The following is a 25,719-nucleotide window of genomic DNA, read 5'->3' on the forward strand; positions in this document are numbered from 1 at the left end:
ATATCGGGCCCCACGGTTAACCCCCTTTCTTCTCGTTTATTATATATATATATATATATTTCTATCCGTTGGCTATCTTGGCCAAAGCTTTTGTAATCTGATTGTATGCGCGACGCGAATGGCGTAGCACTTTCTGGAATAGATGCGGGCACCAGCGATTACGCTGGAACTTCTGCAATTCATGTATTGGCCTCGAGGGCCACCACTGGAGAGACTGGCACTGCTATCGCTGTGACGTAAAAAGTGACACCACGTGACTGGCGTTCGCGACTTCGCCACAGCCGACGCAGGCTGGCTGGCTGGGCGATTGAAGCATTGAGGCATTGATTGCATGGTTGTAGAGAAAGCGTTTCACCCCCGAGGCAGCGATTTAGTTGACCACTCTTAGATCATGGTTAAACTGCTCGATGCCGCAGTGCCGGACGTATTCGATCGATCCCAGTGTGGGTTTCCACGCGTATACCCCAAAATAACGCGGAAGCGAAATGCTTGGCTGATAAATATAACTGGAAACGAAATAATATGGCGATCGGAGGAGCTGAGCGAGCGATGTACAGAAGGCTAGAAGCGTGCTCGCTCGATTCAACATCAGTTAGAACACAGATGCATCTGACTTGCACGCGCGCACATGGCGGTAGCGCGGATTGAGGAGACAAAAGTATAGGTGGTTGAATTTCCTCGCACTACAATAGACCGGCGATAAACCATCGTCCCGCGATGCATTTGGCGAAAGCGGTAAGCCGCATTCCCCGCGACGAACGCTGCGAACAGCACTGTTACTGCGACAAAAGCGTGTATATAACTACTTTTATGAAAGATCACGCGAAATGAATAAACAATACGAAATAATCGGGTTGCTTGGTCACTAAAAAAGTCCTCTTGCTGCCCTACACACCGGGCTGGGATAGCCGCGCTAGGCTGATTTGAAGCCACACACATATAGCACTTAAAATATGAAAACGCTCGGAATTCACCGTGGCTGAACCGCTGGAGATGCCGAGTACTTCGAAGCGGGTATCACGTTAAGTCACTTTCTACGTCGTCGAGAGATTCCAGTAGGTGGCGCCACGGGATGTCCTCGAGTAGAGTGCCTTGATGTCCTCCTCGCCCGCCGCTCCGCACAGAGTGGAGACAACCGGGATATCTACTACGGCGTTGGGCACGCAAATGGCGGACGCGTTGCCGGCGCTCGCGTGTATCCGCCATTTGTGTGTCCAGCGCCGTAGTAGACGCCGCGGTTGTCTCCACCCTGTACGGAGTGGCGAGTGAGGAGGTCATCAAGGCCCTCTATCCTCGAGACCAATAAAAGCCGACGCGCTTGACCCGCTGATCTAATTTTCGACGATTTCCTACTGCACTCTTCGCTTTCGTTGTGCTTGGGAGTGAAGCCTGGTTTTATGGGCACAGGTTCGCCCAATATAAAGCGTTAGTTTCGTGATTGACAGTTCTTGCTGCTGCGCTTTTCCCCGTCGCTACAGCGCGACTCTATCAATGAGGGCTAAATTTGACGTAGGCTTCTATGCTTTCACGAAGTCTAGAAGTTCCACTTGCCCGTGGTACAACATTCTCTGCTCCTTTTTCAGAGTAGCTGAAGTCAAGAACACGGTTACCCACAACATAGCTCTCATCCCCTGCTCTTTGAGCTGAGACAGCAAACTCAGATCTTCCAACTACTACATGATATAAAAATTCGGGAGCGATTGTACAGCGTAAGGTAGATGCTACACTGTTCAACCGCCAAAGCTGTTCAAACAAAGTTTTGGGTTTTTCACCAAATAAACACTCAGAAATTCTAAGATTACAGCCGGCAAACTAAAAAATATGAAATTATTTCCTTCGTAGCGCACTCCTTTTATCTTAAATTGTCGTTGACCACGCGTGCCAGAAAGTGCGAAATAATTTTTTATCTTACATTTTCTCTGACCACACGTGCCAGAAAAGTGCGAAATAATATTACCGCTCACAGTGTGAAAGCGATGTCATTTCGCTGGCGCCGTTTCCTTACAGGCCGCGCCGTGGAGCCTGTGCGATGCAATTACATCCCCCTCGCGTCGTACTAAAGCATATACAAAGGTTGCCAGATATGCTAATACGTTAGCATTAGGAGTATCAGAACGGAGAAAAAGAAATGTGTGTGTGTGTGAACTGTGGGAAGCCGGTCACGTGACAGAGGCAGATAGGAGATGCACCGCTCCGGACCACCGTCAACTTGACTTCGTTCTTCGAAGAGGCAGGACGCGTGTCGAGTGAGCTCCTAATCCGAAACTTTACAATGTGGTGAACGTGGTTTTAATCGTGGATCCGGGACCTCAAAGAGGCGAGACTCAATGCTCTAGCGCGTTTCCTCTCGCATTTACCGCTGAATCGCTAATGAACGATCTTTTCTTTGCGCAACCACTCCCACGTATAGTCGTACTTGCGTATAGTTAGCACATCCTCTGAGGAGTTCAAGCCCAGCGCTAAACTTCGCTATCGCTGTCGGTGTTTCGCGAAACTGGCAATTAAAAAACGATATTACAATCCACGCCTTATGTCATACTTTGTAGTGCTGTCTTTAAGGAAATAATCAAAAAAGTAAAATGAAAATATATGGCCACGAACGTGAAAGATAGGGCAGTTTGCCTACAGTGGCAGCCGAACCCACAACCTCTGAGCGACTCGCGTGGGAAATCCTCTCTAGCGACCTAGCTACGGCGGCGGCTGTCCTTCCGTTTAATTCCTTTCGCTGTTCGTGTGACAAACAAGCCAAACTCCCGGAGTCTTAACGAGCGCCACTCCCGCGTACACAACGCGAAGCTGTGAGACGGCATGTAAACTATACAGGCGTCACGTGGGACGTGACCTAAGGAAGAAGCAATTCATCAAAATAGCATCTTCGAGACGTCGGGTCTAGCAAAGTCGCAAAGCCTTGCTACGCACTCAACGAGAGGAGCCACAAGGGGAGCCGAACGGTGGAATCTTTTGTCAGTGGACAACCACATGAACCCAAGAGACAATGAAATCAGAGAAAAACATGTACACGTAGAATGAAAGAAAGGACTGTTTCACTAAATTGACATGCGAAATTCGTAAGTGAAAAAGGATGTGAAAGCGGAAGCGAGACCCCTTGCCACCGGTGGGATTCGAACTCACAACTTCGTCATTGCTCACTATTAATTCAACTCGGTGGCTTTTCCTCCGTCGGTTTCGTTGGGTGTCCGTAAACACGAAAGCTATAGCCCTGGCAATGTCAGACTGCGCCATTCCCTACAGATAGCGATGGACGTGGAACTACCTTCAAGCGTAGGTGAAACGTCGAACCTGGCATCATGGAGCAGCCGAACTGGCCAACAAACCTTCGTGTGCTACCTCAAATAATCGAAGCTGGCAGAATCAAGACCCTTCTTTGGCTATACATCCGTTGTCTGGTCGCTCCGAACACTTGCCAATAAAAATTCGTCCTCTAGGTTTTCTCGATTCTTCTTACATGAAAGTGTTTGTCATTGACAATGGTTCGTGCCGTAATCGATTACGATGGTGACCGTGGCGCTGAGTGCCAATCGCGAGCGTTGCGAACGTAACGGAAGTTTTGAGCGCGCGAGTCATGGTTAGATCGCAGTGCGACTTGCTCGTAAGTACCTAGCTTTAAAACTGCGATCGTGTTGCGACTAAAATTTCTATGAAAAAAAAAAAACTAAACTGTGCGAATTCTTTTTTTTTTTCGCTTTGGCGATAGGTCGGTACGAGTACCACGCTGTCGGCTTCTCCACAACGTTAAATTGTCAATTGGATCAAACGGTGATGTGCGGTGAAACGAACGTCAGACGGCAATTAAGCAGCTACCGTCTGGCGCTGCTCCAATGAGGTGACTCCACGTGTGGGCGCATTTGGGAGCGGCGATTGTGCAGCTATAGATTCCTTTACTTTAGACACCTGCTTCGCACGTGATAAAAGCTATTTTTGAATTGATTGGGCCAAAGGATACTTTCCACTTCGAGTTTGTGGACTTGGGTCAGTAACCTGAGGAGTTCACGCTGCTCTTCAGAACTCGCCACGTTTGGCAAATTCTGAAAAAAAAGAGGAAAAACCAAACTTCACCTTGCGAAAGCCAAGAAACTTGGTTTATAAGCAGTATAAATCTATCAATCAATAAATGAAAAGTTAATTCATTCGTCATATCAATTATTAATTTAATATCACCATATTTAGTTATGATTTCATCATTAAATGCTAGCTTCATGATTCGTACAGCATTTCTAACTAGGCAAATCCATGAATGAGGCAATGAATCGGCTAACTTAAGTCTTATCGCAACTGTTCGTCAAGAGTACCAAGCCGTAAGTCAAGAGAGAGAGAGAGAAGGGAGGAAGGAAAGGCAGGGAGGTTAACCCGTCTGAATCCAGTTTGCTGCCCTACACGTGGGGAGGGAGATGGAGAGGGAAGCTTTTGACAGCGCGCTTAAGGTCCTGCAGCTAGAGGCGATAAGAACAAATAAAGTGACAAATAAAGCACTTGACTCATCACCGATGCGTATTGGAACTTGTACAATAATTCCGCCCCGTCCTGGGCTAATTGGTTTGTCACGCTGAAGGAAAGGTACGCGCCCGAGCAAGGCCGAACTCCAGCCAAGCCAAGCTAAGTCAGTCGAAGTTACCTCTGTGAGCCTGTACGTGTGTTCCCTGGCCTCTTCGAACTCCTTCTCAACGTCTTCGCGCATGGCAAGGAACTTCTGCTGCTCCCCCTGGATGTACTCGATGTCCTCCCAGGCTTGCCGGATGTAGCCTGGTTCCTCTTCCGGGGAACCTGCGCAAGGACCGGAAGTGCGTCATTAAGACAAGCGATGGCATTCTCACGGAGGAAAGAAATATCCGTAGAGTTAAATGAACCCACTTTGGAGGAAAAGCTTCCCATAGCGCCCATGCATTGAAATCGGTAACGTCAAGGGCGCCACCATGTGGCTACAATGTAAAACACAGAAATACTTTTCTAAAAAAAAATTGCTGAACCAATGTGAATAAACTTGATGCATTTAGGGCGGTATAGGTTAATTGTACCGACTGTAGGAAGGGGAATTATTATTTTGAGCATAATTTTGTTTTACAGAAAGTCATCGAAAATGGCTCAGATTAAGAAAAGATTAAAACGGAAGCACTGAGTTTAAAAATGTGTAACTCTAGAGCCAAAAACGTACATTGAGGTTTTGTAAACTACATCTGTAGGAGCAAATAAGCTGAACACATGTCATATGTTAAATTATAGATCATGCTAAATTGGTACGATATTTACAAGGGTTTTGCATTATTTCCACTCAATGATTATTAGTAGAGCGGTGTATAAATATATCAATTTTGTTCACTTCAGACGTCTTATTAGGTGCAGATTACAAAATTTCTGACACCGCTTCTTTTTCTCTTTTTTTCTGCTGAGTTGCATGTCTGTAAAGTTTATGGGTGCTTGCTGCCCGTCTCCGGCAAGTGGCGCATCTGGGGCGTGGACGAATACAACTCGCCCTTGGCCATGTTGTCACAAACATGTAGAGCAAGCACGGCTCGGGCGTGATAGTTAAAGGCCTAAGCTGGCGCTGCGACAAAATGCCTTATTGCGGTCTCAACAATAAACGTTGTCGCCATATGGGTTGTCAACAAAGGACATAGTATACACTGTTTATTTGCGACGTTATTCGCTTCGCCATATACTTGCCTTCGCTTTCCGTCGCTTCATACTTGACCTTTTGGGTCTCCCATCTATGAAAGAAAAAAGAAAGGTGGTCGGTCAGTCACAATGAACCTGGCCAGAACATTAGTTTGCACAGGCGTATCGAACAGCGGCAACGCAAGGGTGGCTTTTATGTACCCGCGCTCCGCGTTGTCTCCTACGCAGCCGCTTCCAGTCAGGGCGTCGGTCGATACGCGGCCATTACATTAGTGCTAGCGCTTTTATGCCCGTCGCTATAGCGCATATTGCTGGGACAAAGAGGGACGTCCCTTTCGACGATGAAAGGTCACTCTGCGCGGTCGCCGCAGGAGCTGCCCCGGGGTAAAGGAAAAAAGTGGGAAGGCTTACTGGTTGATGACGATGCTGAGCTTTTCGAGGTCGGTGCTGAGTGCGAGCAGGAAGTTGTCGATCTCCATCATCTTGCGTCTGTTGTGAGAGAAAGAGTGAGGATCGTGGTGAGGTTACAACTCGGCAAGGATGACAACAAAGGGCTTTGGCTTGTCCGTAAACATGCAGTCGACTCCCGCTTAATTCGACCTTTTGCTTAATACGAACGCACTCGATTGCCCCGGCGAGAAACCGTACATTGCTATGGAAGGAGCATTTGTTCAGTTCGAACGCGAAAGCATGTCTGTTCGGTAAGTTCGACCCCCCCCCCCCCACCTGGCGTCCCATTATGCACGCAGCAATTAAACGATTGAAAAACCGAAAAAAAAATTCAGCAGATGGAGCTACTAATACCCTAGGCGACGACAGTAACGGCAGCAAATTGTCCGGCAGTGATGATGTGCTGTGCGCAAGGTGATGTCTCCCTTGACGATTTAGTCAGCGTAGCCGATAGCGTTGAGGTGTGAGGGTCACTGAGCGGTCACGACTTCTATAGTTATTCTCAAGCAGGGATACAGTTCTTTTCTTCAAGAAATGGCGGGAGGGGGGCTCTGATTTTGAGATGGTGATTGCTGATGATGATGACTGCACAAATGCTTGCGATCAGTACTACTACTACTACTACTACTACTACTACTACTACTACTACTACTACTACTACTTCTAATAGCAATAACAAATTTATTCGCATTCGCAAGTTATCACGAGGAGCACCACGAGGAGCACTACCTCCCCTCTCCATATCTTTTTTTGCCTTGCAGGTTGATGGGGAGAACAAAGTCCCACATCCGTGCCAGCTTCCTTTAGGGTGAGTTTATCACGTGTGGACGGGTTCTCTTCGTTAATTATTAAGCGGTTCGTATCTGTCCAGAGCAAAAAAACAGTAACATCTGGGAAGAAGGACTTCATGAGTTTGTCACGTGTCGTGTACGTTAGCGTTTCGCACAGAAATTTTAATGGGGGGTGGGGGGTGGAGAGGGGCGTCAGGACATACGGATATCCCTGCTGAATCCGCGGATGTTTTTTTTTTTTCTTATACTGTATTGAAGTAGTCTGTTGATCGCGACAGACTGCTACAATTGCTACGAATGGGTGGATGCCTCAGTTTCCCTTAATTTATTGCTTCTCTCCATCTTGCGGATTTCCGCACAACTATTACGTCAAACTCCCGCCTTTCCTTCGAGTAGTTGATAAATTCAACTTCGCCCTGACTGGCCTAGGCCACACCGACGTCGTCAGGCGCCAGTCACGTAAGGCGAAACTGAACGCACATTGATCGCGCGTTTCGAACAACGATCTCCCATCGCGCCCCAAATGAGTCAGCCGTCTTCCATGGTTTCTCGTTCCTACACAGTAGTGTACACCTTGTTGCGAGCAACGTTAGGTCACTGGAATGCAGCGGTGTGGATTAGAGATCGAAAGGCGGGTAGCCGATATTCTAATTGAGATTAAGAGGTTGAGAGGTCGTATCAGAGAGTTGGGAAGTGCCACGTAATGTGTAGAGACCGGCTGGTCTATAAAGAAAAGAAAATGGTTTCCGAAAGAAATAAAGCACAATCGTGGAATGGGCGGCCACGGTGATGGAATCGGAAAACTTGCAGGAATACAACTATCGTCGCTGGCGCAAAACAGAGGTAATTGGAGAACGATGGGAGAGGCCTCCTTCTTGGAATTAAGTGGATATGTTGTTGTTGTTGTTGCCTCAAAACATGGCTCGTAACCACAGGGGGGATTGACCACACTGGTTTGATTGAAAAGTGCATATAATAAAATATCAAAAGGGGGTAAAGGCATAATTAAAAACGAAGCACTAAGCAACTTAATGATAACAGAAATATATAGAGCGCCTATACATAAATTTAGGATAAAATGAAAATAATGTAAAGCGACCCACAGTCGGTGCCCTAGCAGCGAAATCTTCCTGGCGCTTCAATGAACTTCTGAACACAGAAGTCATTGGCCATTGGCTTGTGCCTAATTGACAGGCGTCAAAGGACAAGACGTTTGGTGTAGTAAGCGCTAAGCCTAGCTTACTATAGTTGGAAATAAGAGGAACGTTTTGCGGAGGGTGGAGAAGAGGCGGCAAAAAAGAAAGAAATGATCCATAGTACCTGGTTCATAGCAAAAAGAGCAGAGGTTAGTTAAGGACCAACCACACCTATGGAGGTAAATATAGTATAGGTTGATGAGGTTCATGGCGATGGCTATCGTGACGACGACGATCGTGATACATAGCTGTTTACGCGTTTTATGCATGCCTATAATAGATCGATAGTCAACGTAGAACTACAAGCGCAAACTGACCTCGTTGGGAACAGAAAAAAAAAGAAACAACCTGCGCACCTGACTTCCATCTGCCGGTTGAAGGCGTCCATGAGCGCTGCCCGTAGTTCGCGGATCTCCCGGTCGGCGTCAGCCCTGTCGTTGTGCTGGTGGCGCTCCCTGGAGGCCGAGTCGGTCCTCCTCTGCTCTTCCCGGTGGTGGTGGTTATGGCTGCCGTCGTTTTTCTCGTCGTTAGCGGCGCGGTGTCGCTGCGCCTCTTCTTCGTCATCCGTAGACCCTGCGCAGATGACCAGCTCGAAATGACGTAACGAGCGTGGAATTAAGTGCAGTAAACCGGAGAGATAGACAGACAGATAGATAGATAGATAGATAGATAGATAGATAGATAGATAGATAGATAGATAGATAGATAGATAGATAGATAGATAGATAGATAGATAGAGAGAGAGAGAGAGAGAGAGAAGGATGCATAGAAAGGCAGGGAGGTTAACCAGAAGCAGTTCCGGTTGACTACCCTGCACGGGGGGAAGGGTTAAGGTGCATAAAAAGAGACAGATAGTGGAAGGGAGATATAGAGAGAAAGAGAGACGAGCACGAACAAACCGCGTACCCGACAGAGCGGTAGGGGGCGGCGTTCTTAGTCTATCGTTTAGCCCCGTAGGCCGCAGGAACCTTAATAACGCGAGTAAGGCTTTCAGCGCGTAAGTCCTTTCAGTAAACCGCAGATTTTTATAAGAATGTTATAAGGGGAAACTCACGGTGCTGAAATAGTTCATCGGTGGTGGGAATCATGATTAGTCCATGATTATTTTTTTGCAATCGGACACGGTTAGGATGATAAAGTACGTACTTCTTAGTTTTTCTTCACTGTTTTCTTATGCTCAGTTGCGTCGCGTGCTAGCCTCAGAACCTTTCTTAATCGCACTTAGATGACTTATGTTAGGGGAGTGCGAATGGTAATTTTTTGAGATCGAGTCAAAAACGAATCGGACAGCGCCAGAAGCGAATCGAATGCGAACCGAATAGTTCGAGAGACGAATCGAATGAAATAAAGAATAGTTTATCGAATATCTTCACAATAGTGCTTACCATAAATATGAAATTATGTTCACATTCTTGTGCTCACCAACTTAGAAAGGCAATTGACTGAGCATGTTGTTCGCAAGCTCACGGTTCCTCGGACCACGCGCGCGGTCAACCACTATCACAAAAGATTTAGCAAAGGCAACCTTGATGACCAATAGTACCTGTGTATACAATCCTGACGATGCTTTGGCGATGGCTGAAGGAAAAATAAGCGCGTTTTGCTTAGTTCGAACGGTCGCGGCTGATAGTGCCGCTATTGTACACAGTATGTTGTAGTGAAAGGTATTCGTGCCTAATGTGATAAAACAACAGACATGCTGCGTTCATAAAAAGCAACAAAGAATATCCACTGCCGAATGACGTGTCTAAACGACACGTCATTGATTCTGTTTAGCCGGAATAGTCAGCATCTGAGCGACGCAGCGTGCTGTCCACTGTTGCGTCCACTGTTGATGGGGTGAAAGTTATCGCACTCTTGCTACGATTTCACGTTAGATCGTGTACAGTCAACGACGTAACTTATTTCAGAAACATTTAGAAATATGTATTCACAATTACGATTGGTAACTATTCGATTTGAGGACTTAATCCAATATTGACTCTTTGACTCGAGGACTAAGTCAAATGAAATAAAATATACATATTAGACTCGTTATTCGACAGTTATCTTGTCTTTATCTCACGTGCATCATTGCATTGCACAATTTTCAAGGTGTAACCGGAATTTTCACATTTCCTAGCTGTATACATGCCACTCAAGCTAAGCAATGCTTGGTAACAATTGATCAGCACGTTCATAACCTTTTATTTTGCGTTCTAAGGAGCTACCTCGTTTCAAATATTTTCAGACTGCCCAATGCTAAAAATAGGCCGACAACTGAGACCAATGATTGCCACGAAACAAGTTTCGAGCGAGAAATTACTTTCGAATAGGTTGTCGAAAGAAGCCACAAAGTCGTTTGAAGTTGTGGCGACAAAGCACATGTAAACAGATGCAGTGCGTCATTTACGATGCTGAATGAACAGTCACGCAGCCTCCGCTCTTTGACTCTAAGACCATATTTTCCTCTGGTGGCCTTAATCTGAAGCTCTATAGAATTAATGCTCGGTTCAAAGGAGCGTTTATTAAATTTTGTTTTCCTTGCTTCCAGTGGGTGGCCTCATAGATCACAAACGACTTGTAGGTGATGGCGGTGATAATGATGACGGTGATGATTGTGAACATGATGATCATTTATTGGCATTTCTTTCGAAATGGGGTGGCTACAAATGGTCAAGTAACCTGCTTGAACTAATCAAGCAATGCACATATATTTATCAGTCTAGCATTTTGTTTGTCTCCTTTGGCTTTTCTCTCTTCCTAAAACCTCTATATCCACCTTGTATACTTACTGATGGCCGTGACGTTTTTAAGTTTTAAGTGTATTTTTGCGTTATAGATGAAATGAGAATTGTCTGCCGGTCAAATTTATCAGCAAAATTGTTCTACTATGACTCAAGTAACGCAGACACCCAGTGAAATGCATCAACAAACTTTCGCGGTGCATCGCCCAACTTGGGCATTGTGATATTTCGGCGGTGGTCGTACAAGATGCAGAGAGCGTTACATTGTGCTTCGGTACCACCTGCCAGTGCAGTGAGGAACAATAATGTATATCGCTACTCGTCTGCGCGTGGAACCCTTCATCTGGCCTTTCATTTTCGTGCAGTTTCAGGCAGGAAATAAAAAGGCAATCTGTCGTCAGAGTTTTTTCACGTTATGACTATGCAGGGAGTGCCTGCAATTTGTGCTTCGCTCGAAGTCGACCCAGTTTTTCTTACCAGCGTTAGAAACTGAACAGATATGCATCGACGTGGAATTATGCATGTTGTTTCTCTCCGTGGAGGAGCAGGCGCTGCTCAAAAAAAGGAAAAAAAAAGCGAGTTTGCGGAGGGGGTTGGAGGGTGGTGGCTTTTACATAACAACTGCGCGTTCGAACCGACTACTCACAAGTGCGGCCTCATACCTGCAGCGCAAACACCGCACCAGTTCCCGATCTCCATGACAACCGGTCGTACGCGCATGTTGTTACACGAGTTGGCACGCATAAACAGGCGACATTGCACTATAGCCTACGGACACTTATCCTGCGCTGAGAGTGAAAAATTATCAACAATCGATGTCGCCTCCGAGAGCCCAGAATGAGAAATCGCCCAAGCCGAATGCCAGACGTGTGATCAATCGCATTAAATCTTCACGAAGTGCACGTGGTCTTTTTCTTTGAATAGCACTGATCTACGCCTCACTGTATACAAAGAGTAACCGACGTTCATAAGGGATGGTCCTTTCCATGGTTGCGCCCACCGAAAGAATTGTGGGCTCGGTTGTTCGTTTATGCAATGCTGCTTCCGAGAGCCTGTCAGGCTTTGTGCATAGGTGCTATGGGACCTAGGTGTTGTACATTGGGCGACCTGTCCATACGCAACATCTGCACCTTTCCCATCTTGAACTAATCGCGAGCCCTCACTGAGTTATCTTACGAGCGCTGGAAACAGTAGAACGCGCCTTATCGGAAGGCCCAGATTATGTAGATGAAACAGATGGTTAGTTAGGCGCAGAAAGTAGTCCGTTTCCCGCGAGCTAAATAGAATAGTGGGGCTGATGGGAGGTCACGAAAAGAATTTTTCAAGCTTTTGATATCCTTTTCTCGGTGTTCGAGAGGCATTATTTGAATCGTAGAGGCGTACGAATATGCGAAAAATTCAAATCCGAATCGAGTCATGTTTGGTATTTGATTCACGTTCGATTAAAGCATTCGTTATTACAAATCGCAGAAAATCTGTTTTTGTTCGACTGTGAGGGATAGAAGCACTTATGGGAGTTGGTGAAACTATTGTAACTTTGCTGCCGCAAAGAGAGCCAGCAGGAATCTTTTTGTTCTTACCATCTTTCTTGGAGTCTTTGACCTTCCCTGGCCCTTGGACCATAAATCCCATTAATCATCATCTTTGTTCTTAGAATACATACCGCTATCTATCTATCTATCTATCTATCTATCTATCTATCTATCTATCTATCTATCTATCTATCTATCTATCTATCTATCTATCTATCTATCTATCTATCTATCTATCTATCTATCTATCTATCTATCTATCTATCTATCTATCTATCTATCTATCTATCTATCTATCTATCTATCTATCTATCTATCTATCTATCTATCTATCTATCTATCTATCTATCTATCTACCTACCTATCTATCTATCTATCTATCTATCTATCTATCTATCTATCTATCTATCTATCTATCTATCTATCTATCTATCTATCTATCTATCTATCTATCTATCTATCTATCTATCTATCTATCTATCTATCTATCTATCTATCTATCTATCTATCTATCTATCTATCTATCTATCTATCTACACTGAGCCTCTTCGGCAAGCTTCGTCGTTATTGAAATAAACAGCCCTGCTCGTAATCTCCATGCATTCTATAGGAGGGAGGCGCAACTCAACTGTTGCCGTTGTGTCCGTTGGCGCCGTTCGCGGCCATCTTGTTGTCATCCGGCGCGTCGTCCGGGGAGGTTGTCACCGAGGGAGACGAAGGCTCCCTGGACGCCGCGGAGTCGTTCATCTCTATCCTGTCCTGGAGCTTCTGGATCTCCTGTCGCAGCTCGGTGATGATGCTCTGGTACTGCTTCACGTGGTGCGACACGTCCACCAGGTTGCAGCGGACCTTCACGGAACAAGGCGGGAATAGCGACAGAGGGAGGCATTGCTTATTGCACACTGGAGATGTTGGTCACGCCTAGCATGGAACTCCGCAGCAAGAGGGGAACACATCAAATTAAGCTTTCATATGTAGTGGACGCACACACACACACACGCACACGCACATGCACACACAAGCGCACACATCAGCAAGTAACTAGAGTGTCTTCTCAAGTCCAGTGCTTCTGAGGAAGGCTAACAGTGCCCTTGCTTGTGGGAATAGCACTATGAGGATCATGCTTCAAGGTCCAAGTGCGTGGTGCAGCTCAAATGATCTCACAGCCGAATTTAAAGCGGAGTTAACAACAGTCCTCAGGCGAGATCGTATGTTGCGCGCAGATGCGCAAAACATGACTCAGGCCACCGCACAACATGCAAACACACTGCACTAGCCGAACGCGTCAGTTCCAGTTCTTTAGCAGTATAACATGTGTGCGTGTAGATAGGTGAAATGTTTTCACTTTTCTTTGGTTTTGTATGGCGCTACTGTCATGTGGAGCCCGTGGGTTTTTATGCACGCTTATTTCTTGAATAAAGGTTCCAGTTAGCGAAGTGTCTGTCTTGTTCGTCCCTGCGTCCAGCTCTTAGCGCTGCTTTTTGCAAGGTCATCAGATCAGTGTCGCGCAGACGTGCAAGCAGAAAGCACGACGGGAGTCGCGTTTCGTCTCTCGGCACTGTTAGTGCATTCATTTGATGAGGGCGCCACTAGTGCTCTGCAACTCCTACGCTGCGCCCCACAGACTTTGCCACTGCTGCGACAAACACGTGCAAGTAAGCTGTAAGCTTACTGCATCGCTGGTACGCCACGCAATACAATAACCCATACCGGTTCTGCGGCGAATACGCCAATTTGTTGCCACACTGCCTGGGGGCGTCATAAATATTCCGGCGGTTCCAATCGTCCCCAACCCCAGCCAGTTCCAATGGCAGGGCCGCGCTGCTCAACTCTAGCCCGGGCGACCAGCGACAGCGCTGGCGAACCGGCCTCCCTCGGCAACCGAGGCCACAGGCATAGAGTTTTCGCTATAACAGCTAGAGGGACATTTGGCGTCACCATCTATGGGAGTTTCTTAAGGGGCGCCGTGCCGTCATCGGAATGACGATATATGTGTTTGCGAGGCTTCTGTGTGCTGGTGTTGTAAGAGGCTTCGTCTAGAATGTAGGTATGGCTACCCAAATAAGGCGTTCGTAAAGTAAAATCTTCATAAAATGTTTCTATTCACGCATATTACATCTTTACTCCCCTACAATGCGTGACCATGCAAGCCGAGAAAATCAAGAACAAATGACAAACTGTTTCTAAGCGAGCGCGAATCTTGTCGTCTGTCTTCCAACTTTAGCGGCCCGCTGATACCTTTGACGTATCATATAACTGTACACGCAATAATAAGCTCTCATAGTTGAACAAAACATGTTTTTGTGTAATAATAAAGCTAGAACAGCTTTTTACGTGCTGTTTTAGTCGAAAATTAATCATTGTCACAGAGAGAACGGTGCTTGCCTGGCTCTCCGAGAGCAATGCCAATCCGAAGTCACAATATACCGGCATTCCCATGCATACCACAGCGCAGCAGCGCCAGATTTCTCTCTAGGTAATATAGTGAGAAACTCTATGGCCACAGGAACCATGGACTAAGTGGCCTCTACCGCAGGGACAAGATGTACATAAATGACTTTGTATTTACTACTGGAACCACTGCGTGTCGCTTCTTCTCGAGTGAGAGCGCGGATGCTCACCTTGTTGGTGATGTTTCGCGCCCTCTCGGCGTAGACGAGGGTGTTGCGCGACTCGTCGTAATGCGTCGATGCGGGCGATATGTGGGCAACCATGACGGTGCGGCAGTTGCCGGACAGCGCCTCCTTCAGCAGCCGTGTCAGCTTGCTGTCGCGGAAGTTGACGTACTTGGGGTTCCGTGTGGCTGCGAAGAAATGTACGACCGGCATGTATAAACACGGTGGTTTCACTCACGCGACAACAGTAGCGAGAGTGCGGCCCCAAGAAACTTCCGGTCCCGGGCCATATCCGTGATCTGCTTCGGGACACAAAGCGTGTTTTTAAGCTGTTTCACTGGGGGGAAGTCTTCCTTCTTATTGCGAAGCAATACTACTTTAGGTCGCACTTCAGCCCGTTCCGTGGCGAGGCAGTGGTAGGCACCATTGACCTTTAGCGTGACCTCGCTGCGTGACGTCACACCACGTGACCTAGAGTGACGTCACACCAGCTGTGTAAAAACGGGGCCCCATCTCACGCCGTCGCGAGGCGAGGCGGTAGCCACCAACGGCGGCCTAACTCCCGCTCCTCTCACCAGGGGCGCTACGGTCGGTGTGACGTCACACCAGCTGTGTAAAAACGGGGCCCCATCTCACGCCGTCGCGAGGCGAGGCGGTAGCCACCAACCGCCTCGCAATCCTCGCACTATTGCTTCGCAATCACCAGGCTTAACCAAGCTAAGCCACGGCCGTTTTTTTTTTTAAGTTTTGAGATAAAAGACATGCGCCTTACGCCTCAAGACTATTTCGTATAACCTACGCCAACATTCACTTTTAAAGTTGTCGTTATGTGCAGAGGAAAGGTGTTGAAAATCTGCGGCCTTAGATTTTAACGCACTCCTGCCCTACTCGATATCGCAGCCAATGTCTTTCTTGTTCGCTAAATTTAGCGGACTACGTCAATGAGCAAATCCTGAAGCCGTGCAGAGCCTATGTTTGTAAACAGTTAAAGGAACACATGAAGGTATAGCGCACTGTGTACGGCACCCCACATTTTGCGCCATTGTTGGGCACGTGGGTTGCAGGACATAGGTCTGGGTCCTCCGTAAATGATATCGAGGTTACATTGAACAGACATCCGTCAGGAAAAAAAACACTTGCTACTTTTTTATTTACTTACTCAAAATGTACTACAATCTGAGGACAAGCAGCTGGGCGTACAACAAAACACAAGTTAGAGCAAGAATCATATCTAAGAGTACAAAAAAAAAAAGAAGAAAAAAGCTCTGAATGAATATTAGTGACGTCTCAAGAAAACAAAAACAAAAAATTGTCGCAGTAGATTAGACACAACATCAATACAGTGGAAAGTGACCCAATTAAAACACTTTCAAATGTTTTGCCGCCCTCAAACATAAGAACACTTTCTGGCAAGGCATCCCACTGCGACAAAAAAACGAATGTTGAAAAAGTGCAGTATGCGCAGAGCATGGTGCTGTGTGAGTACTTTTAGTGCGCCGAGTCGATCGCGATAAACGAGGTAAACTTGATAAAACTTGGTAGATGGGATAAACTTGTTCAGAAGCCAACCAGAAATATTTTTCTGGCTAACCTTCCTCTTCTTCCTTTATTTCTGTCTCTATCTTGCGGCTTGTTCTGCTTTATGCCGTAGTTGAGATTACCTTAAACTGTTATTGACTTGCGTAGCTGAAATCTTGGGTAGAGTCCATAATCGGTAGTCTCTTAGAATAAAGGAATGGGTGCCAAGGGAAGCCGAACGCTTAGTCGTGACAGGCAGAGAGTTTGGACGGATTGATGACGTCAGGATGTGTATGCGCCCAAGAACTTACTTAACACCGTTGCTGCAATTGCCAACAATGCACCGCGTTAATAATAATAAAAAATTTTCTCTGTTCATCACCCTGGTAGCATTCTGTCGAACGACCTTCGAATACTTTCTTATGTGACCTTGAGAAATTTTAGGATCGCTTGTTTAGTTCGAAAAATAATGAACGCAAACTTCCATTTTCTCAATACTACGCATGTTTAGCATTCCTCGTTCAAACATTATAGGCAAGAAAGTAACTCTAACTTAAGTCTTCCCGATTGCAGCAACGTGTACGGTGAACGATTGTTAGAGTTGTTCAGCGTGATACTATGGAGCGCGGTTCCTGTGAAAAATAAAAATTCCCAGACACTCTCATCTCGCATGGAAACGCTTCTACTTGTTTAATCCAGTGTTATAACTCTTCCTCAGTCAAATGGTGCTTGTTCATTTAGACAATATCTTTATTCGTTGAGAAAACACCTGCGTCGTTGACTCATATGTACTTGCATTGTTGTATCAGGTACGAATGCCGCATACGCCATGGGTCCAAGTATTTTGTACACGTCTTGAATAGTTCGAATAAACCCCATTTTGATTTATCTATTGATTTATTAATTGGTTGTTTCACTGATTGATTGATAGATTCGACTGACAGAGTGCAAGGGCAGGTGTAGGTGTTGTGTAGGTGTTGTAGGTGTAGGTGTAGGAGGCATTCATTCAACACAACTGAGTTAAAGGTACACTGAAAAGCAACCATTAATCCCTTTAGACGGACAAAGCGTTCTTTAAAAACTGTTTTCGTTAATTACGCGGTAATAGGTTGTTTACTAGAAGAAAAGAAAAAGAAGGCCCCAACTCCTATTTTTCTTTCAATTTCGTGCCAGAACCGCACAGGTACACGTCCCTTCCACACCGGGGATCTTAAAGTACATTTTCTTATTCGCGACTTCGTAGCTCAGCAGAAGTTCCTGAAACGTCCTCATTCATTTCTTTCATTGGATCTTTGAAAATGTAATGTAGTTAATATTTACCAATAAATAATTGACTAGGCATGTGCAGGCGCAGCGAAAGATTCATGACATCACGACGATGTAGTGCGGAAACTTGAAGGCGGTGTCGCCACCCGTCTTTCTATGCGTCTCTTGCGGTTGATTAAGCCTCCCATCACGATAGGGGTGTTTCTTTTTCGTATTGTATATCAGAAAGTCTTTGTCCCTATATTTCAAAGCCCAATTACGGCTGTAAATGCGAAGTCAACATATCCATTCCGCTAGTGGTGGACCTTTCTTGGACCGGCCCGGCCTTATCTGCCGGTAGCTCCGCGGCACGGCGCTGCTTTCAGTCGTTGAAGATGGCGATTGTGTTTCACACATGTCCACGGCGTACGACCAGCGAAGTGTGATTCGTTTTCTATGGAGCAAGGGACGGACGCCCATCGTAATCTACAGGCGAATGCAGCCCACGTACGGTGAAAGGTGTCTCGCTTTGAGAAGTGTGGTGTTGTGGCGAGAGATCGCAAAAGGCCGCGAAGACTTGCATGACAATGAGCGTTCGGGGAGGCCGCGTGTGTCGCTGGCTGACGACTGTGATGGAAAAAAAATTAATGCCGCGATGGGACAAATGTCTGAACCGTTGTGGGGACTACGTAGAAAATAGTGTAAGGTACGTAGAATAGTACGAATGTTTGCAATTACCTGTATGTACCTTATTTTGGCTAATAAAAGATAGGCTCAAAGACTTTCTGATTCCCTCTCGTAGAAGGTGTAATTTCTAATACGGCACGATATGTTTTAATTAGTGTCCCCTTAGGCAAGCAGACGGCAGTGGTATTATCGAAAGGTAATTTCCTCAGACTGCTCAAGTAATTTTTTTTCTTCTTTGGAGTCTTTTTAACCAAGCCAGCGAAAGTGGCAATGAAATTTACTGGCATGCTCCCGAGTATGTCCTTCTGTTCCACCATTTCTTTTTTCGTTCTCTTCCTGACCTTCAGGGGCAGAATTTTACAATACAATGCATAAATTCGCTCACACATAGGTCGAACGTCCGTCTCCTGCTTTGCGATAATCGCTTTTCAACTGGCATGGAAGAAATAGACAGGGGAAGGGGAGGGGGGGGAGGGTGCGTAGAGTTGTCCGCTGACGCAGGGAATGCACGGTAGCGTATATCTCGTACGTAGTTTTTTGTACACCAAACTAACGAGTTTAAGGACACCTAAGCGCCACTGATACACGGCTTCCCATTTCGAAACGACCGTTAAATCGCCCGTAAGGCACCAAGTCCCAGGGCGCTCCATCGCAGCTTGCAGCGCTTGCCAAGCAAGCGATAAGCCCCGGGTGTTCGCGCTGACCTAGGCCCGTTCTAGCGGCGGTCACTGCAAAATGCAAGAGCTCTACTTATGTGACCGTGGGCTCCGGAGAGTCATTAGGACATCCAGCCCGGGGCGGCCGGTGTCAATTAGGTACTGCTGCGATATTTTTTTGTGCACACACGTATAGGATCACATTCGGTGCGAGCAACGCGCGTACAGCTTCTAAACGCGACGCTCGGCTGGCCTCGACGCAAGCAAATGTGGGCCGATGCGGAACGGAGGGAAGCGTAGCAGGTGCCACTGCGCTGTGCTACATTGACTGTGGAAGCTAGCGGTTAAGTAAGGAGAGAGACGGCGACATTGCACGCGGTTCCTTACGTGCGTACGAGCTGCGAAGCTATAGCCGCACTGGAAAGAAGGGTTCAAAAAAAAAAATTCGAATTCCCCATTATTCGTGCCCCTCAGTTTCAAGTGGTAAGACAAGTAGAAAGGGTTGCATTTCCTACGACACTGTGTGTTTAGAGGTTCAATCGCTGACTGTTCTACTGTCGGACACATTATACGATGCTTCACGAGTGCTTTCTTGCTTGCAAAGGTTCCGACATTTTAGGGGTATTGGTGGCAGACTCGATAGTCTGGATACTCGAATTTTTTTCTTTATCCATATTTATGACAAATATTGTTACATTTTGAAGCAGACTTTCCTCCTGCAAAAAACTCTCTTCTGGACATTAGACAACGTGACGTAGTCCCAATTTCCCGATAGATAGGCCGCCATAGGCGAGTATATATATACGCACCGCCCGTATGCGTGACGTAACGGCCTGCTGCAGAACCAACTTTAAAGTGACTCCGCCACCTGCTAAATTTCGTGTTCCGGCGTCTTTTCCGCCTCACTCAGCCTCCTCGTACAGTAAGAGGATGAATTTTTCGCTGTTTGCGGAGGGATAAAGTTTACTAATTCACATTTAACGTTGGGTTTTTTAGAGCGCCCCCTATAGTTTCGGTGAGGTTCGATGTATATTCTTGTATGCGGTTATACGCCCATCGACTTGGACGCTTCCAGATCGCAGCAGCGTTGTTATTGCGGCCACGTGAAACGAACGCGCCGAATGTCTGGCCTCGTGTGGCGGCAAACACGTACAAATAAGCTCCGTGCCGTCGCCTGGCGCCCTCGGGAGTATTCTTCGAGGGACGCCGTGATTTTAAAGAGAACGTCTTCTTGCTGACTTCACACGGTTTTGCCGTATCTGGGATCTGGGTATCTGGTAGCCACTTTCGCAAAAGAAGCGTCCCTCTTGCGCCTTCAGAGCAGCGTCACAGCGAGTCGCAGGAAGTGTCAAAATGTAAGTATGAACGAGACGACAGGCACGAATTAGTCGCAAAGTAAGTAAAAGTAATGATACGATTAACCGCATTGCGCCATAGACTGCATTACCGCCGCGGCCGGACCACCTGGCATCTGGTTCAAACAAAGATAGAATCAACGAAGCATCGACGCTAAACAAGGCAAGGTAGACGAAATTGCGTGTGTAACGCGATGCGAAAGATACGAAACGATCGGAAATTGAGCATGAAAAAGAAACAGAAAAGACATAATACAGAGATATAATCAACATTTAATCATTCTATAATTTAGCCACCATGTACGCCGACCTAGCTTTCCATAACATCTGCACATTGTTGGCCGTTTTGTTTTATCAGTAGCTCAAAGCGCAGTCATTTCAAAAACATAACTGGCCTTCATTTGTAGTGAAAGAAGAGACGCGTTCATGCCTGCATTCTCCCGTGGCGTTTGTGCAGTAACGTTGCGACGAAGTGCATGGACTTCAGGCGAAGGGGCCGAAGCCCGAGGCTAACTGCAACGAAATTTCATTGTGGCAGAATTGGTTACGAACTTATCAGGCAACCTTGGCAAAGCTGCAGGACTCGCAATTTTCTAACTTTCTCAAATACGACCTTTTAAATAGCGCGCGAGCAGACGACGCGTGCATCTGGTGTTTAGCGGATATAACGTAGGTCCCAGCACGGCGCCTCCGAGATCTTTTTCAGCGCGCCACGGGAGCGGCGCTGAATCTCGGAGATCGCGCAGAAGAGCGACGCGTTTTTAGTCTTGCGTCGCTTCGGGCGAGTGGTAATCGCGGTGGTCAATTTTTTTTAGTGTTGGTGTCGCAAAAGTCTACATTTGCGCGCTTTTCTCGACGAATCCTCTCGTACTTCAAATCTTTCACAGAGGCTGCTGTACGTTTACGCTATCTGAATGTAGGCTTTTTACGCCGTAAAAAAAAGAGAAAAGAAAACTCCCGGTTAGTTCCAGTAGGCCTTTAAACGAAAGCAACAGAAACAAACATTTCTAGCGCCTCGTCGCATTAACCACGACGTGATGAGACATCACGTTCGAGCTTAGCTGAAACTGTTGGTGGGTTAAAAAGAAAAGCTGTAGCGTCGCGTCGCTTACAAAAACGTGCCCTAATGCGTGCCCTACCACAGCGGACAGCGTCTAGGCCCTACAGCTACGAAAAGCCATCTGCAAGCACCAGAGCGGACACGCGCAGTGACAAAAAAGAAGGCAGCGCGGTGTTGTAACCAAATTAGAGCGAAGGACAGACGACACGCACCACAGGAGAGACAGGTGACCATTTGAACACTGTGTACAGCAGCCGCAGAGAAACGATTGCAAAGCTCGTTTTGGCTTGCTTCTTACTCGTGTATTTGTAATTCGTACTGCAACTGGTGTCCTTTAAAAGCTCACCAGAATGTTTCACTATAGCCTGTCGCAGATGCCACAATTCTGCTCCTGGGACTGGATTACCCGAAGGGGCGGACTTGAAAGAGGAATTTAAACGCTTATTCAACTAACAAAATCGTTCTGAAGGCAGCACACTTGTGGACACATCATCATCATCATCATCATCATCATCATCATCATCATCATCATCACCACCACCATCATCAGGAGCAGCAGCAGCAATAGCAGCAGCGGCAGCAGCTTATTTTTATGTCCACTGCTGGGACGAGACCTCTCCTAGTGATCTCCAATTACCCTCAATCTTGCGCTAGCTGATTCCGACTTCCGCCAATAAATTTCGTAATTTCTTCACCCCTCCTAATTTTCTTCTGCCCTCGACTGCGCTTTCTTTCCCTTAGCAGCCATTCCGTAACTCTCGACCGGTTATCTGCCTTACTCACATCGTGGCCTGCCCAGCCCCATCTTTTTCTCTTAACGTCAGCTATAGCATATCGGCTATCCCCGTTTGCTCTCACATCCACATCGCTTTCTACCTGTCTCCTAACGTCACGCTCAACATGTTTCGTTCCATCACTCTTTGCGCGGTCCCTGACTTGTTCTCGAGCTTCTCTGTTAACCTCCCAGTTTCTGCCTCATATGTTAGCACTGGTAGAATTACAATGCAATGTGGACCCAGGGGCGAGCACAAAAGCGGACACACACGAGTGTAAATTTTATGTCCGCTTCTGCGTTCGTCTATGTGTTCACAAATGCGCTGCTTCTAAAACAATAATGGACCAACTAACCAGCCCATCAATATCTCTCTCTTCAGTGATTCATTACCAATATTTCGCTAATTTGGTTTTAAACTAGGTAATTTACTAAACGTACCGCAAATTACGAACTGCAGCCCGATCGCTTCGCAATACACGTACACTTAAAACGACATCAATACTTCTTTTTGGCCGAGTTAGTTCATCTTGAAACACATGGGTAACAGAGCAAACAGACGACCACAAGAATGGAGTCACGTATACAAGGCGCTTGTGCGTAGGTTATGCCTTCTTGTGGCCGTCTATTTGCGCTGTCAGCCATATGTTTCAAAACACTTAAAACGAGTGCCCAATATTCTACGGGAATAAAGTAGAGGGGCTGGCTCATTTTGTGGCGTACCGTTAAGCACCTGCATCCACGGAGTCGCAACCGCGAGCCACAATTTTTTTTTTTTTTTGGAGTTGGAGTCGAGCATAGGCGAATGTTAGTTTAGTAAATCCCTAACTGTCGAGTGTGCACTTCCTCCATTCCTTGGCCCAGTCTTGTCAAGGAGGCTAATCCTTCTAGTCAGCTATAGCTAGTGCTATTGTGCACAAACAAGGAAAAGGAGAACTGCACTTTTGTAGGTTCACACTATAGTGCGTTTATTTGCTGCCAAAAGTTAATAAACAGTATAATGTTTCGTGATTTTTGTTTCTCTTCTTTATATATATATATATATATATATATATATATATATATATATATATATATATATATATATATATATATATATATATATATATATATATATATATATATATATATACAAGGAACAGGCAAATTCGACTCCAGTTGACATCTACGTTAAGCGAAGCAGTCTCGGTGTGATTGGCTGGTGAACCACGAGCGCGTGATATGAAGTGCTCTTTTCGAGGCATAAATATTAGTATCAAAGAGCAGCGTGTCCCACGAAAAAAAATATCTGATTTGCAGTGAATTATAGACAGGCCGGATATTATATACGCATATTTACATGCAGCACACCGTACATATGTCATTTGTTTAAATTTTCAGTGGCTGATCCATAGTGTCGTGTTGGACACGTGGTGTTCCTGATGGGTCGGTTCCTTCTGGTGCATCGGAGGATCGAAACGCTCCAAGCGTCTCAACGTGCCAGCCACATACATGGCCACATGGCCATGTATGTGGCTGGCATGGCCATGTATGGCCATGGCCATACATGGCCATGTACATACATGGCCATGTACATGGCCATGTACATACATGTACATACCATGTACAGGCGCCCAAATCTTTAACTGGTGTGCGCGAGCGGCGACTTTTCCGTGCGTCAGCGCTCTATGACGGGGCGAGGCTGGAAAAAGTCTGAGGCTAAGCGCATGCGGGCAAAGCGCGCTCAGCTGGGCCCATCGTCTGCTAAGCTGTTTCCAGTCTCGCCCCGTCATGCGACACTGACGCACGGAAAAGTCACCGCTCGCGCACACCAGTTAAAGATTTGGGCGCCTGTACATACCATGGCCATGTACATACATACATGGCCATGTACATGGCATGGCCACATACATGGCCACATGGCCATGTATGTGGCCATATGGCCTCGGCCATGTGGCCGAGGCCACATACGTGCGAGAAAGTGCATCGAACTCGACAAGAAAGCATTACTTTTAAAAAACAAAACAAAACAAAAGTGGGAAGACTATGAGAGCAAGCGACGCACAGAGAAGAAATAAGTCGAGCCAGCATGACGGATATATAAAAATGCAATTGAACTACTGTTTCCCGCGGAATTTATTGATTCACCGACAAATTGACCGCATGAAAATAATGACAGGGGCTTTGTGTGTGAGGATTGAGATTTTCTTTTTTTACCAGTGTCACGCGGTACATTTTATGATCCCCGTCGAGACCTACCGGGGTCAGAAATTCTCGACCGCGATTGCCTTTCTCCCGCACTTTGCGCAAGGGAGCCAATCGGGATCGAGAAATTCCATCCCGATAGGGCTCGATCGCGATAGAAAATGCACCATGTGACAACCGTTTTAGAGAACCTGAGTTAACTCGCTACGTTCAAACAGTGCTCGTATGGGACAATGCTTTCTTAGTATGGTAGTCATTTAATATTGAAACCCGCCAGCAGGACACAACCAATCCATTCATGCCGGCGCCGGCGCCAAAGTGCGAGCGTTACTGCTATGCCGGGCAGGTGAACGGGCCTGTGGTCGCCACCGAACTGCTATGGTTTGTTGTGCAACTAAAAGGCCTGCGCAGAGATAAAAATTCATTCTATTGCTCCTATTGCTTTATGGTTTATTCATATATTCGCGAAATATTGTAGCGACAGTTACAAAAACACCCAGTACAGCATTTATGGTTGCATGAGATGGCGTGCATTCGGAAAACCGCTACTGATTCGGCTCCATATGCGATGGCAAGGCAACAGTACGACGAACAAGTTCCATTCATGCTGTGAAGGTGGCAAGACAGTGAAGCTGTAAACCACAACTAGAACGACCATTACCCATTGCGATGTACACTGCAATTTTTGACGTGGCGACATTCACATACAATCGATCTAATTATTAGCTGAAGAAGTTTCGACGGCCTGCGACTTGACTAGCGCTGTTACTTCGCGCACTTATAGACAGTGGACCAGAGAGAAGAGAAATTCGCCGCGCCTTGTACGCACGCTGCTCTTCAGGAGTACTCACTGTACGTGGCCTTTCCATAGCACTTTCACAATACAAATACGTTGATAGACGGCTTCTTCATTTGCGTACGAAAGTGTAGTTACGTCGCTCCCGGCTTCGTATGCTACAGTCAAGCTGCCGTCGCAGCGGCAGCTTGCGCAAGGGTAACCTTTACCTGGAAGTGTGTGCGGGGGAGGCTACTTGCTTTGCATTGCATGTAGGCGCAGGGGCGCCTTAACATCAATTATGTGGTTCGCATGCTTGTTGTGAGCTTGTTCTTTATTGAAACGTATGCTGTTATGTCGTATGCGTGAATGCAAAGACTGCATGCACTGTTCATTTCCCTTTGCTGAGTTCAGGTAGCCTCTGCCTTAGGGGGGTATGGGCCCCTGCATTTGGGCGTGTGAGCCATTGATGATGATAGTTTTCTGTCGAGGTTACGCCGCAAAGAAAGCCCGGAGTCCTAGCCAT

The 25,719-nt window shown here is 46.5% G+C and overlaps 1 protein-coding gene across 1 annotated transcript in view; it reads right to left on the reverse strand.

Moving 5' to 3' along the window:
* LOC126528952 (kinesin-like protein KIF19) overlaps nucleotides 1-25,719 on the reverse strand; it is a 170,688-nt gene that overhangs the window by 46,848 nt on the left and 98,121 nt on the right. The window contains exons 9-15 of the mRNA XM_055069498.2: nucleotides 14,948-15,129; nucleotides 12,956-13,175; nucleotides 8,425-8,641; nucleotides 6,043-6,120; nucleotides 5,680-5,723; nucleotides 4,634-4,782; nucleotides 3,965-4,046 (exon numbers count right to left, since the gene is read on the reverse strand). Coding sequence (XP_054925473.2) covers nucleotides 3,965-4,046; nucleotides 4,634-4,782; nucleotides 5,680-5,723; nucleotides 6,043-6,120; nucleotides 8,425-8,641; nucleotides 12,956-13,175; nucleotides 14,948-15,129 — 972 coding nt within the window. The remainder of the gene's footprint in view (nucleotides 1-3,964; nucleotides 4,047-4,633; nucleotides 4,783-5,679; nucleotides 5,724-6,042; nucleotides 6,121-8,424; nucleotides 8,642-12,955; nucleotides 13,176-14,947; nucleotides 15,130-25,719) is intronic.

The sequence above is a fragment of the Dermacentor andersoni genome, chromosome 8 (genome assembly GCF_023375885.2).
Source record: "Dermacentor andersoni chromosome 8, qqDerAnde1_hic_scaffold, whole genome shotgun sequence".
Taxonomy (NCBI): domain Eukaryota; kingdom Metazoa; phylum Arthropoda; class Arachnida; order Ixodida; family Ixodidae; genus Dermacentor; species Dermacentor andersoni.